Source organism: Ischnura elegans, assembly GCF_921293095.1.
Source record: "Ischnura elegans chromosome 13 unlocalized genomic scaffold, ioIscEleg1.1 SUPER_13_unloc_3, whole genome shotgun sequence".
In the NCBI taxonomy this organism is placed as follows: domain Eukaryota; kingdom Metazoa; phylum Arthropoda; class Insecta; order Odonata; family Coenagrionidae; genus Ischnura; species Ischnura elegans.
Genome location: NW_025791659.1, coordinates 2944460 through 2961098, shown reverse-complemented (window position 1 = coordinate 2961098; position 16639 = coordinate 2944460). Strand labels below are relative to the sequence as shown.

The following is a 16639-nucleotide window of genomic DNA, read 5'->3' as shown; positions in this document are numbered from 1 at the left end:
GTCCAGTATCTGAACTAAACCTTTTTTGCCAGGTCTGTTATGTTATCTAATGTTGTATGATGTGCCGTAGCCCCGTAGCCTACGACGCGACGTAGGCTACGGATGTGCGTATGAAATATTTGCTGTTGTTGTGATGTGATTTATTTTTGAGGTCATATTAAAATGTGAGCTTTTTTTGCCCTTTTCCTTGATCATGCTCAAGCTTTTGCATTGGCATATGTCATTGAAATGATCGTAATGTGTTAGGAATTTGGAAAACACTGAGTGCTGTGTAGCTAATGTTTGATGAGTGAACTGGTTTAGATTGAATGAGTAATTGCAGGGAAAAAATGAGTGCTACCCCTGGGAATTTCTCGGAGTCTTTAGAAAGGATTTCCGACGGTACCCCGTGCAGACTTTGCATGAAGAAAAATGATTATTATTACAACATATTCACTTCACTTGTGGCTAGCCAGATAACGGTAGAGGATGCCTTATATTATTTAGTCGACTTAAAAGTAAGTGGCGGGTTACATTGTATTGATTTCCTTACCTCTTTTTTTATTCAGTTCTGTGAACATATTATCGACGGCAAATCTAAAATATCTTGCATATGTTTCTTTGCTTTCTTAGGTTGCTGTGGGGGATGGCCTGCCCACCAATTTATGTCCACTTTGCTTGAAAAAGCTCATCGAACTGAACGATTTCAGAAATATTTGTCATAAATCGGACGCAGAACTGAGAAAAGTTTCGTCGAGAAACTTCTTCAGGGTGAGTGCTTCTTATTTTTTTCATTGGAAGCCTCCTGTGTCTTTCAGATAATGTGAAATCATTCATACAAGCAGATATGAACTTGTTGTTGTTAATGAACCTTGTTGCGATACCTTAATAGTTTCAAGTTCATATCGACGAGAATGAAACATTTAGCAGGACGTTTGTATTTCTGGGTTCAACAGGTTACAACAGTAACTTCAAAAAGTGGTAACAGTTTACTTTATCGAATCTGCAAAGACGTTTTGTCTTTTCGTACAACGATGTGTTTACAATTCAATGCTAGCCAAAAAAGTGGGTCATGGGAATTCAACCTACTAAATAAGGGTACAAATGAATGCGAAAAATGTTGTGGAATATGTTTTCGATGCATTTCTTTTTTTTTTACCTCCTGTTGGGATTTAAATTCGAACTCTTCAAGTTAAGTTAATTCGCAGAATCGTATTTGCGGACGTTTTGAAGTTTATTTACCATTTTGAAGTTTTATGAAACGTGAAGAGATGAGAGAAATGCTGAAGTATACAAGTACGAAAGAATAATTTAGCTATGCAAAAAATATCCAATAAAATATTTCAACAAAAAGAATAATATTTCTAAAAACATGTTTAGAAAATTGATTTGACATACCATGGATATTTAGTGTACATCTGTTCGTTGCTTAGTTAAAATATATATAATTGCAAAAATTATTTATGTCAGTTGTTCATAAAATTCTTCATGTGCTTACTTATAAAAACAGTTTATTCAATTACAAAATATAAACTGTTTATTCCGGTTCACCAAAATCATTCATGCAAATGTAGATTAACTTGGACATGCTAATGTACCGTGTAACCAGGTCTGAAGAGATGTTTTTCATTGTGAAATCCTATTTTTTGTGTATTGAGATGTTTGTCCCATGATAAGAGTCCTCATAATTGTGGCTGGGGATATTAAACTCTGTATTGCGTTTTAACTCAGTAGGAGTCATTGCTTTACAGTTCTTGTTTTAAGGTCTGTTTACACCATGTAGTTTCCTGTAAGTACCAGTTATTTTCTGTATAAATGAACCCATGAATGTACACAAGAATTCGCCTTGTAACCACACAACTTGTGTGAATGCATGAATAGAAAATAGAATCCATTCTTAATTGGTCCATGCATTCGTACACCTATCATTCTGGTCCACTAAAATCGTTCATGCATTCACACATGGGCTGCTATTCTGGATAAGCAGTGTAATATGTAGCTGATGCTATTGCGTGGGTCATTATTACACCCTAGTATTCTGAATGAAGGGGTGTAATAATTTTGTTTGGAATAGCATCTGGCTATTTCTTGCGTGAGCTGTTTTAAAGCTCCGCCTCTTCCCATATGAAAAACTTTCTGAACAGTTTTTGCTACCAATGAAGGAGAAGATATTTTATATATTTTTCTGTATTTTACGGAATATTTACTTACAATTGTAAATAATTTCTTCATTTACATTTAAAAATTATATTAAAACCTTGAATTCATATAATACGCTTTTAAAATCTCATTTAGGAAATCAGCCGTTTGTGTGTGTATCAGATGTGGTAGATTTCACAATGGCTTCAGACAGGTGGGTTAGGTCATAATTTCATAGTTATAATGTTGATTTATCAGGCGTAAATATTAAATCAAATACCTACATTCGATCGGTCCTTTTACATGAGAAATATGCTATGCGAAATAATCTTTGAAAACTAAATATGTTTGATTTTCTTCGTAATTGTGCTAGGCTTCGAAGTCTGTTAGTTTGTTGCATGTCAAAATAAATATGTATAAACTTTCATTGTATTGCTCGTGACGATATAGCTTTATTGTATGAACCAGAAGCTTTCGTTTCGTAATGTTAGCTTTATATTATATGACACCCTAATTTCAGTATCCATACTCTGTTAAGGAAATGAAGCAGGTGGCAATGTCACATACAGCTGTGCTTTCATGTATTATGATGGAATACTATCGATCTTTCAGCTGCAGATGTGGAAAAAGCAGAGGGAAGTGATGATGAATTTGAGAATGGATGGAACAGCTGTGAAAAAGGGAATCTCACGATAGTGAATCATGAGGAAAGTGCTGTTGTGTCACTTATTATTGTTTTCGTATCAGCTGATTTTAATATGGTCACTGAAATTTTTGATAGACCCTGAACTGCTGATAAACTGAATCTTAATCGTGTGAAAAACTTTCTTGCCAGTTTTGATAGACCCTGAACTGCTGATAAACTGAATCTTAATCGTGTGAAAAACTTTCTTGCCAGTAGAGGCAACAATTTGTATTGAATTCCACTTTGGCCTTAGCTGTGAAGCTGGTGATGTGATGATTCCAAATGAGTTTTTATCAAAGATGACTCCGAGGAATTTGGCGGTTTCTTTTCGTTTGATTTCTTTATTACCGTAGTAAATAGTCCAAACCCTGTAGGAGGCTGCTTCCAGGTCCAAGAAGACTGCTTGTGTAATTAGACGGGCGTTGAAACCAGTGGTGATTAATTTGGTGAGCCATAGTATTAGGTGGGTTGCTGCAGTTTTAGCACAGAAACGCGTTTGTTCCGGCCTAATACTGTTTTCCAGGGACAAGTCCTAAGAAGAGTGGGAGAGAAGAGAACTTCATGAAAACCTTAAGAAGAAGACGGAACAACCTTATAGGCCACATCTTGAGACATGATGGCCTGATGAGGACAATCGTCGAAGGACAAGTGGAAGGCAAGAACAGAAAAGGAAGACCTCGAACAAAACATATGGAACAAGTAAAGAGAGATGTGAAAGAGAAGAAATACGTAGGTGTGAAAAGATAAGCTGATAGGAGAACTGAGTGGAGAGCTGCGACAAACCAATCCTAGGATTGTTGACCTGTGATGATGATGATGAGGTGGTATTATAGGCGGTTATGAATTAGGGTTTCAAATAATTTTGACAGTGTGCAGAGGAGAGAAATGGGTTTGTAGGATGAAGGCTTTGATGCAGGTTTTTGTGGTTTCAGGAGCATGATGACCTTTGCTCGTTTCCAGGCTGTGGGAAGGAATGTGGAAAAGGAAATTAAAGAAAATGAGTAGGAATGAAATGGTGGAGTTGGGGAGGTTTTTCAGGAGTTTGTTGGAAATAGCATTGGGGCCGGGTGCAGATTTGCTTTTTAGTCCTCCAATGGTGTCGTTCAATTCTTTGATTCAGGTCAATGCTGGCTGCTCAATTGGGCAGTGACTCAAGCTGAGCCGGTGTTTTTCTGCATTGTCTTCAAGATCGGAGACAAGGCCGTTTGTAAAACGGGCTTCCGGCATTTCCTAAAAAATTGTGGCTTTTTCCTGATCCGTAGATGCCTTCTGATCCGTAGATCCATTTTCCCCGGTTCTGAGTGGTGGAGTCTGATTGTGTGGGTTTTTGAGAGCTCATACCATTTTCCAAATAGAGTTGTCCTCTGTTGACAGGGAAGCTACTTTCTTGTCCCAGCGGATTTGTCAGTGGAGCTTCAAAAGATGAATCAAGCGGTTGTGGTGTTGTTTGAAGTAGTTGTGATTTTCTTTGGTATGCAGCTGCTGCCAGTGTTTTCTGGCTCTGTTGCTTTCCTGCATAGAATTTAAGATTTCAGAAGGCAGAGTTTCTGGATCCCTGGTTTGTGGAATTACGTATTTTGATGCTTCAGTGCAGTCTTGGATGGTGGCAGTAAGTTCTTCCACACAAAGGTCGGCATCTGAACGGTTTTACAGAGGAAGTTTCTTAACTTTATAAATGTTGTTGGCTACAAGGCAGCTGTAAACAAAATGAGTCAAAGAATGAGATTTTATTCATTCACTTAACTGTGAAAATTATAGCCATTGATCGCATTGTAAGTTAAGTTAAAAAGGAAATTTATTAACCTCTGGATGGCCCCAATATTCTCTCTATCATTGCCATCATGTTATTTGCAGTGAAAGTCCCACTAGAAGGCCTTTCAGGGCTCCAGGGATATCGTCATTTACCCTAACTGTGAACCCCAGATACAGAGTATATTCCTGCCAAATTTTGTTTCATTCAGTTCTTTACTTTTTGAGCGATCAATTGACATACGTACACTACTCAATGTTTATATATGTAGTCGTGTAGATGAGATGGTAAAAATCCTGTATCATCAATGTTAGGAGCTTTCACTTAAATGTGTTGATTTTGATGGCAGGGAAGTGGTTTACTTGTTACTTTCTCTTTAAAATTGAGGGAGAGAAGGTAGCTGATGACAGGTTTGGGTCTGCTACTGACACGAAGGACTGCATGTAGGCTCTGAAGTGCTTTCAATTGCATCTGCATTGGAGTTGCAATTAAAGGCACTTCGCAGCTTGCAGGCTGTGTACTACTCACTAAAATATGTATTCCTGTTCCTTACTGCAAACCACCCAAAGCCTATATCTTTGTAGTTTATTTCCTCTTCTATGGTAAAAATGGAGGCGAATGACCTTCAGTAGTGAAAGTGTAAATATATTTGTTCCTATGGGTAGTCACTCAAAGATGTATAACTATCAGTTGGGCGACTGAACTAATTGTACGATAAAAGGCAAAAATCCTAACCATGCTTATCTATTTTCATGCTAGCAAATCTAAGCTTTACAAAACCGCTTATCTTCTGACAGAAATATCACACGCTACATGGAGTAAGCCTACAGTGATCAGTGTCTATTAGTGCTATAAAAATATAGGTCAGTACAATTTAAGGCAGTTTCTTTTATGTGCATAGTGAACAATTATAGGTTTAAAGCATATTAAATAAAAGAAATAAATGCATATTATATTTTAATATATAAATGATTCTTCGTTAAAACTTTCGCGGGTGCTCGTCATGTTGAATTAAAACTTTTGGGCTATGTCGCCGCGTCAGAAAGCGACCAGCATCGGTCGGGAAACGTTGGGGCCACCCAAAATCTGACGCGGCGACATAGCCCAAAAGTTTTAATTCAAAATATATAAATGATGTTACTTTCTATTCATACACATCGTATTTTTAATATATGTTTAATAATAAACAGTTTGCTGAAAAATAATTTCAATTTTTGTTGAAAAGTGAGTATTACTGGAAAAATTAGTTCTTTAATAATATTAAATCTACATATATAAAAAATAAATGAATAATAATTATTTCAGTTCTCACTTCTGTCGGCCAGTCCCACAACTGCCCCGTTTTTTTGTGTATTTAGTAGTGAAGATTGTTACCCTCAATTTCCATATTAAGTGCAAGCTTCTAACTAGAGAAGAATGGGAATAAGATACTTCACATGACCTTGATATTCCAGGTGTAACATGTGTATGGTGTGAATTTTTTATTTGAATTGCTGTGATTTGAAGGCCTTCTCGTGGCCCCAAGGATGTTTTGATAAAGCCATAATAGTATGAATTGAGTCTGCCAAGAATCTTCTCGCCCAATTTTGTTGCTAACGGCCATGTAGTTTTTGAGTGATTGATTTACAGACACATTTCAATATTCTATATTATATCTACTTTATAGATACCTTTTTCTCAACTTATACGCAACCAAACTCTACAAATGAGGTTCCAAAATGCACAGAAATTATTAGAGGACATGCGACGGCATATCTTACTTCCTAAATGTTGCTATTGTTTCCTAAAATTGGTTTTTAAATAATAAAAAAAACAAAAACCGGTAAATATTCCTGACACTAACGGTGCACAAACTGATACATTTGTTGATTTGCAACAATATCTCGCATTCTTTAAATAACTTTTATCGAAATGCGGCTGATTCCACATTCAAGTCTCCTGTTGATACGTAAGTGTGAGTCAACATGTGCATTTAACAGAGGATAGTGTAATTACTTCCAAAGTTGTGTTTAAAGAGGTCCTATGACCTCAATTTGTGCATGAATATTCGAATTAAATTTGTACATAAGACCCTGCCTTTTTTTTCTACATTTTAAAATTAGAAACGCGCCTATCCCTCTGTGGACCTGCATTGAAAAGAGCGGGGGAAGCCCGCTGGGAGTGGGCGCAGCACGCTCGTTTAACAACATAGATAAGATGTCAAAAATCCTGTTTCTTAATATTAACTGCATTCCTTATTTGTTGATTTTGATGGAGTTGAGTTGTTTATCAGTGTTACTCTCTCTGCAGAGTGTTGAAGGGGAGGAGGCAGCTGATGATAATTTGAGGTCTTCTCCTGAAAAAAAGGACTGCATTCGAGATGTGATTGTAGGCACTTCAGAGGTAGCATGCTCAGTCCAACCAACTGAAATATTCATTCCTGTGCCAGACCTCCAACTGCCCACAACCGATATGTTGGTAAGATTTATTCTCATACACTTTAAAATCTGAGTGGAAAGATTAATTCCTTTAATTTTAGTTGTATTACCCAGTATATTATTTGTGAGATGAAAATGGATTTGCCTGGCATAAGTATATGCATTTCTCTGGGGTGTATTCTTTAATATTACCACCTTTAGTTGTATCATAGAAGGCAAAAAGTCTAATCATACTTATCAATTTACTAATAATTCAATCTAAGTTGTACAACACTGCCAATGCCATGAATTGAATGTTGCACAACCTGTGTAGTAAGCCTATGGTGAACTCTACCAATTCTACTTACAAGCTAATAGTCTTAGCTGTAACATGGCTTGGTCTCAAGATTGTTATCTATTTGTTTAAGCAATCTTCCTCCTTAACCTCATTAAGGAAACTTGCCTAATTATAAGCATGGAAAATCGAAAAAGAATACAGTTACCGATATATATACATCTCATATAAGTAATCATCTCCAAGTTTATATTAAATTGGATTTTTGACCATTGTGCAATATCAACTTAATTGGTATGCATGGCTGTGAAATAGCCCGTCATCATATGGTGCACAGAATTTAAATTATACTGCCAGAAATGCATCTCCCACTTACCATGGCACTTTTTAGGACCTTATCTGTAGTGTGTAGTGGGGGTGCCTATTATAGTTACAAATATTAGGTGGAAAGAATTTTTTGTGGGCAACCCCTGATTCCCTTTTAAGAAGAAAAGTATTTCATGAGCCTCTCAGCCAGTTGTGGCTTTATTGAAGTCCTTTCTCCCTTATGTTGCCATCCGTGATAAACCGTGGGGGCCTAACACGTAGTACCATAAGAGTTGTGACAATTGCCGGTTGAATATGCATTGTGATCTGCACTGTCACCTGACCAGCAAAGGTTTAATTTGCAGCAGTCCAAGGGAATTTTTTCACATGGCAATTCATGTGTATTTTATCAGTGATAGGAACTAAAATACAATGAGAGAACTGTTTTTGTGAGCATCTTATCCTTATTTGCTCATGGAAAGGAAGATAATTTAACAATGGTGTACTTAAAGTGTTAATGCTGCATTAAGCTTCATGGTAGAGTACAATTTCATGTTATATTTGCAGAAATTCTATCCACCAACAACTCAAAATCTGTGCACATAATCGAGAGTTTATTCTGTTACAAATATCAGGAGTGAATGGATATCTCTGCTCTCATTTCCATGCTGTAGACATTTCTGTGAACCATTTATAACACATCTTATATGACAACATAAATCCAGCTTCTACACAACGGAATGGGGCCCCTTTTACGCTCTCTCTTTACCAATAATGCTGTAAATACTCTTTTCATTGCTGGCATGCAAGCCTAATTCTAATTCTTGGAGTAAGGATATGAGAAAAAGAGGGGAAGCTGGCATCCACTCTTGTAAACACATGTGCCAGTCATATCCATCAAGTGAGTTTGGGGAATGTCCTCACCAATGAGCCTCAAAGGAAAATTTAAGCACTTATCCTTACATCCTTACTCTATGTAGTTCTGATGGTTAAAAATTTTGATGTTAGCAGTTTGTTTAGGACATATATGCTTCTACTACTTTTAACCCTTAACCAGTGATGTGCAATTCTTGTTACAATACCGGTGACATGCGGTCTGAGAGACCGCAACAAATAAAAAATTCATAAAATATTGCTACACCATTTTTATTGTTTTTTTAAATTTTTCTTTGGATGCTTAACTATTTTAAAACTTATATTAAAATTTTTACACTCCCAATACGAACCAATTTGTCATAAAAATTGTGAGATGAAGCAGGATCAAAAAACTGATGCCAAAAACACTTGAGTTTAATTATTATATTTATCTATCAATATTTCGCCAGATTCAAAAAAGGCCTTAAATGTTAAAGTTGGAAGGCTAAGTAGTAAGTAGCCATGAAATTTATCCCACTTATTCCTTTTCTTGATGCATTCTTAGTAAGTGACGTGTGGTCTCACAAACCGCTAATCCAGTTCAATTGCAAATTTACAGAAATTAATAAAAGGAACGTTAAATTTTAAGAGTGGGATGTCCTTGTTATGCAAAAATATGAAGCTAACGAGAATTATAGATATTTTGAAATCTTAATTTTAAAAATATTCATAATTTTAGAAACGCAGCGGTCTGTCAGACCGCACATCACCGGTAAAGGGTTAATATTATTATTGAAAATAGGTTATAATTATAAGGACTATTTTGAGTGACATTCTACATTCTCTTAAAGTGTCATGTAAAAGTGGAGAACGAGGACCTGCTAAGGGAAGGGAATTTTGTAGTGCAACATACACCAGCACAAAATGGGATTGAAAGTAATGCCATAGACCCCTTGGCAAGCGATGACTTGGTGAGTGTGCTCTTGCAGTGTTTAGCGCAGTTTTGCTATTGCACAAATTCATTTCTCAGTGGAATATTCGTAGGATGACTGAGCAGAAAAACACAAACTTTTCCCTCGCTTGATCAAACGTGAAAAGTACTAAGGGCTTTGTATTTCATTTAAAAAAATTGCTCAAAGTGAGCGATTCATTATTATTGAAACTTTGCATGCCATGGGCGTAATATTGCATCCTGCTAATCCTTCTAAGGATTGCTGCGGACGTAATATTACATCTTTCCGTTTAATTGGCTTTGTATGAGTGAATCTGTAATATTTTGCCCGTGGTACTTTTCCAGTTTACTGCTTAGGGGTTCTGCTTTTTCAAAAATCAACTGCTCGATGGAAAAAGAGTTAGCTTTATGTCTTGAGGACGAAAAGTCCTCTGTAGCTACCGGCATCCTCATCGTAGGCCACTTTGTGTGAAAATTCTTTTGCTCGTTGAGGGTGCATTGACCCTTTTTGTCATCCAGGATTTATAATGCTTTGCTTGGAACAATGCTTTTTCATGATTTCCATGCTTTAAATAGTTCAAATAGAGGGTATTAAAAATCATTATGCATGTTATGGTGGTACATCATATGTTGCAACTTTTTTATTTTTCAAAAACAGTAGGTTTTCATTGTTAGACTACATATTTTAAAATTTGTAATGAATGTTATTCAACTCATTCATAAAGAAGAGCCAAGTACATATTTATTGAAATGAATATCGATATAAATATATTTTTGATGCTAATGTTTTAAAAAATGTGCGAATATCGTAAAAATGGCTGGATTTTTCTGTGGGGCTTTAAATTTAGCAGCCGGCACTCAAAGTTTTAACAGAATAGGTGCATTAAAGCACCATAGGAGCCCTCGTTGGCTCAGTTGGACAAAAAAGAGCTATCATGTTAGAAATTTCATTGAAGTTGGTCACAAAAATCTCGGGCATAGTTGCATTTGACCAGGATGAGTATTCTGTGATAAAAGAGGAGGTTTTACCTTTATCATTATTATTTGTATATTGTGGAGTGACACGCAGCATTCTCTTCTAGTTTCTTGTAAAAGAGGAGAACGTAGACCCCCTAAGAGAAGAGAATGGTGAAGTGCTGCATGGGACAACTCCAGATGGATTTGAAAGTGATGCCATAGACCCATTGACAACTGATGCCGTGGTGAGTCAACACTCTATCCTTGTTTAGCACAGTTTTGCTGTGATGCAATCCATTCAACCGTGGAACATTCCCAACCGCACTTAACAAACAACCTTTTCCCTGACTTGATTAAAAGTGAACTAGTACTGATGAGCTGTGTTGTAAATGAGCAAATCATTCAAAATGAACCACTCATTGTAATCAGCAACAAGGTGCATTCAACTGCTCTAGGTGCCCACATTTGAGAGTGGTGCGACTTCACAGCACAGTTGGCATTTTAGTGATAGTAGAAACATGTTGCTCACTTCGGATCAGCGCAGAGCAGAAGGGAGGAAAACGATTGAGAGTCAAGATGCCCACTGCTGCATCCAGTACGCTCTCACAGAGTGATCATGATGTCAGCATCGCCGAGAAACGTGCAGCTGAATACACCTGATGATTTGAATCATGATTCCCTCATTTAATAGTTCAGAAAGAACTAAATCAATCAGTTTGAGTGATTTATCCTAATCGAGTTAAGTTTGCTGTGCTTGTTGGATTGCTAGAGAATAGGATTTTGCAGCCAATAGCTTAGTACATCTAACAGGGTTCCCACTCAACCAAGAAAACCTGAAAACCGTGAACAAGCCGTGAATTTCGTCTACCGTGAAAAAACTTGGAAATAGCCGTGAATTTCGTCATAAAACATTTGAAAAATCTCTCAAACGTGATTGTAGAACAATGATAGAGGGGTTAAAAGAAAAAAAAAACGATATTTCAATCATGTTTCAAGGTCATTCGCGTGCGGGCAATGTCCATGCATTTATCTGCACACGTGTATTTGAAAGTGCAATTATTAATCGGGTAGTTTCCTTCATCAAAGAAAACGAAAGGCATTGATTGCGATTCGTTACCCACCATTAGTGTATTCATAATACACAAATTATTTGGTTTTTGAAATACCGGTCTAGACGAATGGCAAGGGTCAAATTTTATCCAAATTTGAAAAAGGCCAGATTGGCGCCCATGCGATTCCACTCCACGTGACGTCACAGGGACCTAGTTTCTACACGAGAGGATAGGAGTTATACATCGTCTGAGGTTACCAATGCATGCAAGAGGCACAGAGCTGAGGGAAACATGTCTTAATAATCACCTATTAAAACTGGCTAAGTTCGGAAAGTTTTCTTCGTTTGATAAGGTATTAATAAACCTTTTTTAAGCCAAGCGCTACCATCCAGCAAGGTACTCAGCTATCCGCTAGCATCCTGCGATGTATCAGCGCTAAGCCTCGCCTCAAGGTCACCTCACCGGGCGGGAGGGGGAACCAGAAATACGACGTACGAAGATATTTCCCGGCATTCATACTTACGCGTCGCGTTTTCGCGCGCTTGAAAATTTTCACTTTTCATTAAATCGCGAAAAATAGATGTTGTCATTGAAAATCTAAAAGCGTGAAATACGTACTCCAGGAGTAATAATCTTTCGATTAAAGCAATAAAAAAATAATAGGAAACCACCCTATTGGTCGGTGCGCCATGACAGCACATTGACCTTAAGCCTGCGATTGGAAGACGTTAACCCTGGCAAAAAATCAGGCACTACTTCTTCACTTCCCTGCTCCCTCCATTTTCCCACTCGCACCCTTTTAGCCGGATATGAATTTTGCTATTGTCATGAGAGAAAGCACTGTCATTGATGCATTTGCATTCAAAGTATCTGTCGCATTTGTTACATTTTTTAGTTAACGTGTGGCCGATGATTGTTACGTAATCAATATTTCTGCCTAAAAAGCCCTGTCTGCAAACCGTGAACTTGATGACATTTAGACCGTGAAAACCTGGAAAAAACCGTGAATTTTATAATGTAGTCAGAGTGGGAATCCTGACCAAATATAACTCTTTCCTAATGAGGGATATATATTCACTAAAAGCAGATTGGAGCAGATATGGATTTTTTGATAGCTGTGAACAGGAAATTATTAGTAAGTCTTGGGGGTTTGTCCTTGCTTACCATCCTTGAATGGGGTGTGGGATGTTGACGAAAGTACAGGTTGGTTGCCAAAAGGAATCAATTAATATTTCTGTGAAAGTATTTAAACTTAATTGGGCTAACATTTGACCTTCATTGAAATAGAACTTACGCACTGATTTACTTGAATGGATGAAGCCAACATTTTAATGAGTGATTCTTAAGGCATGTTTCCCTGAGCTCTGTGCCATATGCATGCATTGGTAATCTCAGACGATGTAAAACTCCTGACTACTCGTATAGCATCTAGGTCCATGCAGCATCACATGGAATGGCACTGCATGACCGCCAATGTGGCCTTTTTCAAATGAGGATAAAAATAACCGTTAGCATTTGTCTGAACTGGGATTTCTAAAAACAAATATTTTGTATATTATGAATGCAGTAATGGTTGGTAACCAATCGCAATCAAGGCCTTTCGTTTTCTTTGATGAAGGGAACTACCATACGCTGAACATGAAATTATTAGGAGGACCATGGGATTGTCCTTCTTAACCATCCTTGAATGGGATGTTGGATATTGACAATACAGGCTGGTTGCCGGCCTCGGTGGCGGCGGGGTAACGTTCTCGCCTGCCAAACAAGAGGTCGTGGGTTCGAGTCCCGCCTGGGTAGGTTTCCCCGCTCCAGGGCATGGTCGTTTGTGCACGTTTACTTGTTACATTTGTTGAACACCCCGGTGTAAAATGGCCAATAAGAGCTGTATCCGGTGGTTTGAGAATAAAATAAAATAAATAAAATAAAGTGTTTTAACTTAGTAGGGCAAACATTTGACCTTCATTGAAATAGAACTTACACACTGATTTACTTGAATGGATGAAGCCAACATTTTTGTGCCCTGCACACCAATGCTCACAACAGTTCTTGTCCTTCAACTATTGCCATCATCAGTCCACTATGTCTAAGAATATAGATGAGGTGATTATTCCAATCTCCTAAAGTTTTCATCAGGTTAAATGAGAAGGCAGAATAACCATTGGGCTATGTATTGTTGGCGGATGAAGGTGTTTGGCCTTCCCTTAAGGGCAGGCGCACAGTAGCGCGACAGTGGCCCACGACCAGTTTTAGCATTGCAACAAATGGAGTGACGCGCACTAGGCCAAGTCCATTTTGCTGGTCGGACCCGAGTCGTCCGACCAAAATGTTTGAATTTGGTCGTCCCCAACTCAGCGGTCATTGCGGCCAGAAATTACACTCATTCTTATGGCGCGCCGCACACTGACTCCGACTTCACTCTGACCCGACCATACAAACTGATTGCTATTGTGGTCGTGCTCTGGTCGGAAGGTGTGCGACAGAGGTCTGTCGTGGTCGTGTTAGTGCACACCTGGTCTAAGAGGTAAGAATAGCTAATCAGGTATTTTTTTATTCCTACAGACACGCAGTAATTCATGTTTCGGTTGTGATTGGTTTTGTTTCTTGTGCAAATTGGTGAAAATGTGTATTGAGTGAGTGCTAATTCTCTTTCTATTAGAGTAGCATGGGAACATACATGTCCTCTTCAGTTAAAGTGGATAAGAATAGTGTTGATGAAGAAGAATACGATTGCACTGATGGGGCACAAAATGACCTGATGCCACATGCTTCTGCTGATCTGATAATGCACTGTAATCCTAAGATTTGTTTCACTCAGTACCCTGATGCACTCTCATATCTGTTAACCTCTTTAGATTAATGTTTTTCTTCTGTATGAGTAAAAACGAACTAAACTTTGTTTAAATCCACGAATTTATTTAAGCGGTACTACTAGTTTCAGCGCAGCAGCATCATCCTCATGGTACAAAGGTGGTACAAGCAATCAAGCATCCTTATATATCATGTGGTATCTATGGGGGAGGAAGAAGGTGGTTGGGAAATCTGAAGTAGGTGATTGGGTGGGTGGTGAGAGTTGGAGAGGGGCTTGATTAATACAAAGTAATGGAAGGTTGTCCGTGAAAGAATTATTAAAGTTGAGTCTGTAACTATAGTTTTTTTCTTCTCTTTTACATCCTTGAAAGCCTACCCAATGAAACAAATTCAGGACTGCATTGCCCATTCCCCTGTCCACCTGTGCAGGCAATATTTTCTTTGTCAGGCCATCAACTCCCAGGAAGTGGCCAACTTATTTGTCCCTTCTTCCTTTTATGGGTTTCAGAAGGCCCGTTTTTTTTCTTCCATTCTCCATATCACTCTCTCATTACTTTCTCAGTTCATGTGATTTATCGTCGTAATTCTTGTGAAGACGTTTGAGATAGTAAAGAGTAATATTGTTAAATTATTATCTTATTAGTATAAAGTATATTAAAGGCATGTTTTTTTCTTCCATTCTCCATATCACTTTCTCATTACTTTCTCAGTTCATGTGATTTATCATCATACTTCTTGTGAAGACGTTTGAGATTTGTAAAGAGTAATATTATTAAATTATTATCTAATTAGTATAAAGTATATTAAAGGCATGTTTTTTCTTCCATTCTCCATATCACTTTCTCATTACTTTCTCAGTTCATGTGATTTATCATCATACTTCTTGTGAAGACGTTTGAGATTTGTAAAGAGTAATATTATTAAATTATTATCTAATTAGTATAAAGTATATTAAAGGCATGTTTTTTCTTCCATTCTCCATATCACTTTCTCATTACTTTCTCAGTTCATGTGATTTATCATCATACTTCTTGTGAAGACGTTTGAGATTTGTAAAGAGTAATATTATTAAATTATTATCTTATTAGTATAAAGTATATTAGAGAGTATATTACATGATAAGGAATATCATCAAAAATTAAAGTATTTATTAGTATATGCCATCAGAAACATTTAAGACATTTTTTCGGATCTAATGACAGCTTGGTTTATTTAATAATTACCATTATGCTTGTGCTTAGAAAATACAAAAACGACTCCTTCCATCATGTTCTTTAGGAATTACTAAGTATATCCATATTACAAAAATATCATTTAATACAGAAATGCAATGTTCTTTCATGGTCTTGTAAGTTTAAATGATGGAAGAAAAGACATGGATTTAATTGTCTGTGTGAAATAATTAATAATGGGAAGGGTGGATAAATACTGTAGGAGTTGAACTTCTAGCAAGGAGTCACAAAAAACTTATTGGTGCCCTCTTTTCACCATTTCTGAGTGGTCTCAGTTACCAGAGGAGGATTTACTATTATGTTTAAACGGGTAATTTTTGTTGTTTTGCCTTTACTGAGTGACACCCAACATTCGCTTCTAGTTTCATGTGAAAAAGGAGGACGAAGACCGCTTTGGCGAAGAGAGTTATCCCGTGATGCACACGACGGATCCAGCTGGAACTTTGAGTGATATCTCATACCCATTGGCAACTGGTGACTATGTGAGTGTACTCTTGTCTTGTTAACCCCTTAGCTGCAGGAGCTTGCCTTGTTAACCACTTATCTGGGAGGGCAAAATTTTGCTGTCACTGTGTGTGGGACATGAGTGGGGAAGATATTTTTCCGTCGACCCCAGGCGTGTGTCTAGCAGGTGGTGGACCCTAGTATTCCGGGACTGCCCACCCTACCCCCCGACGACAGACCATGAATATAATATGCCCTTGGTAATTACGCAGGGGCAGAAGACCCCCTTCCCTCCCATGCAGAGGAGGCAAGAAATCAGGTCACTTGCCGAGGTACCCATAATGGTCACATAAACGCGTCAAACATTGTTTCCTCATCAGCGTAGAAAAATATCATACTAAATTTGCTGCATAGCTGTAAGTGATTCTTACAGAAAAATGTTACGCAGGCCCGAGGGCCACATATGTGGGCCATTGAAGTATAAGAAAGAGAAACCAATGCGTTCAAATAAGTTTCCCCGACTAATGTACAACAGCAAGATAAATAAATTCCTAGGAAATGTAAGGATTCGTTGGAATGGTTTTCATCGTGAATGCGCCGCGGGAAGCAGGGAGCTCTCTCTCTCTCAGAGAAGGGATAATCCGGGCAGCGCTCCCCGTGGTGAGGATATCCAGTCCTCGAAAGAGGCGTTTGTACTCTCTGCCACTAGGTTTGGCCGAGTTCAAGCAACCGCGGAAAGGACGGCAATAAAATCTTAAGATAAAGGCTGCCAGTGGCAAGAAATTCTAT

At 37.8% G+C, this 16639-nt stretch overlaps 1 protein-coding gene across 1 annotated transcript in view; it reads left to right on the top strand.

Annotated features, from left to right (window-relative positions):
* The first annotated feature begins 84 nt into the window (after positions 1-84).
* LOC124172915 overlaps positions 85-16639 on the top strand; it is a 29429-nt gene continuing 12874 nt past the window's right edge. Inside the window, exons 1-6 of the mRNA XM_046552431.1 lie at positions 85-497; positions 613-750; positions 6843-7010; positions 9257-9376; positions 10440-10559; positions 15769-15888. Coding sequence (XP_046408387.1) covers positions 309-497; positions 613-750; positions 6843-7010; positions 9257-9376; positions 10440-10559; positions 15769-15888 — 855 coding nt within the window. The 5' untranslated portion in view covers positions 85-308. The remainder of the gene's footprint in view (positions 498-612; positions 751-6842; positions 7011-9256; positions 9377-10439; positions 10560-15768; positions 15889-16639) is intronic.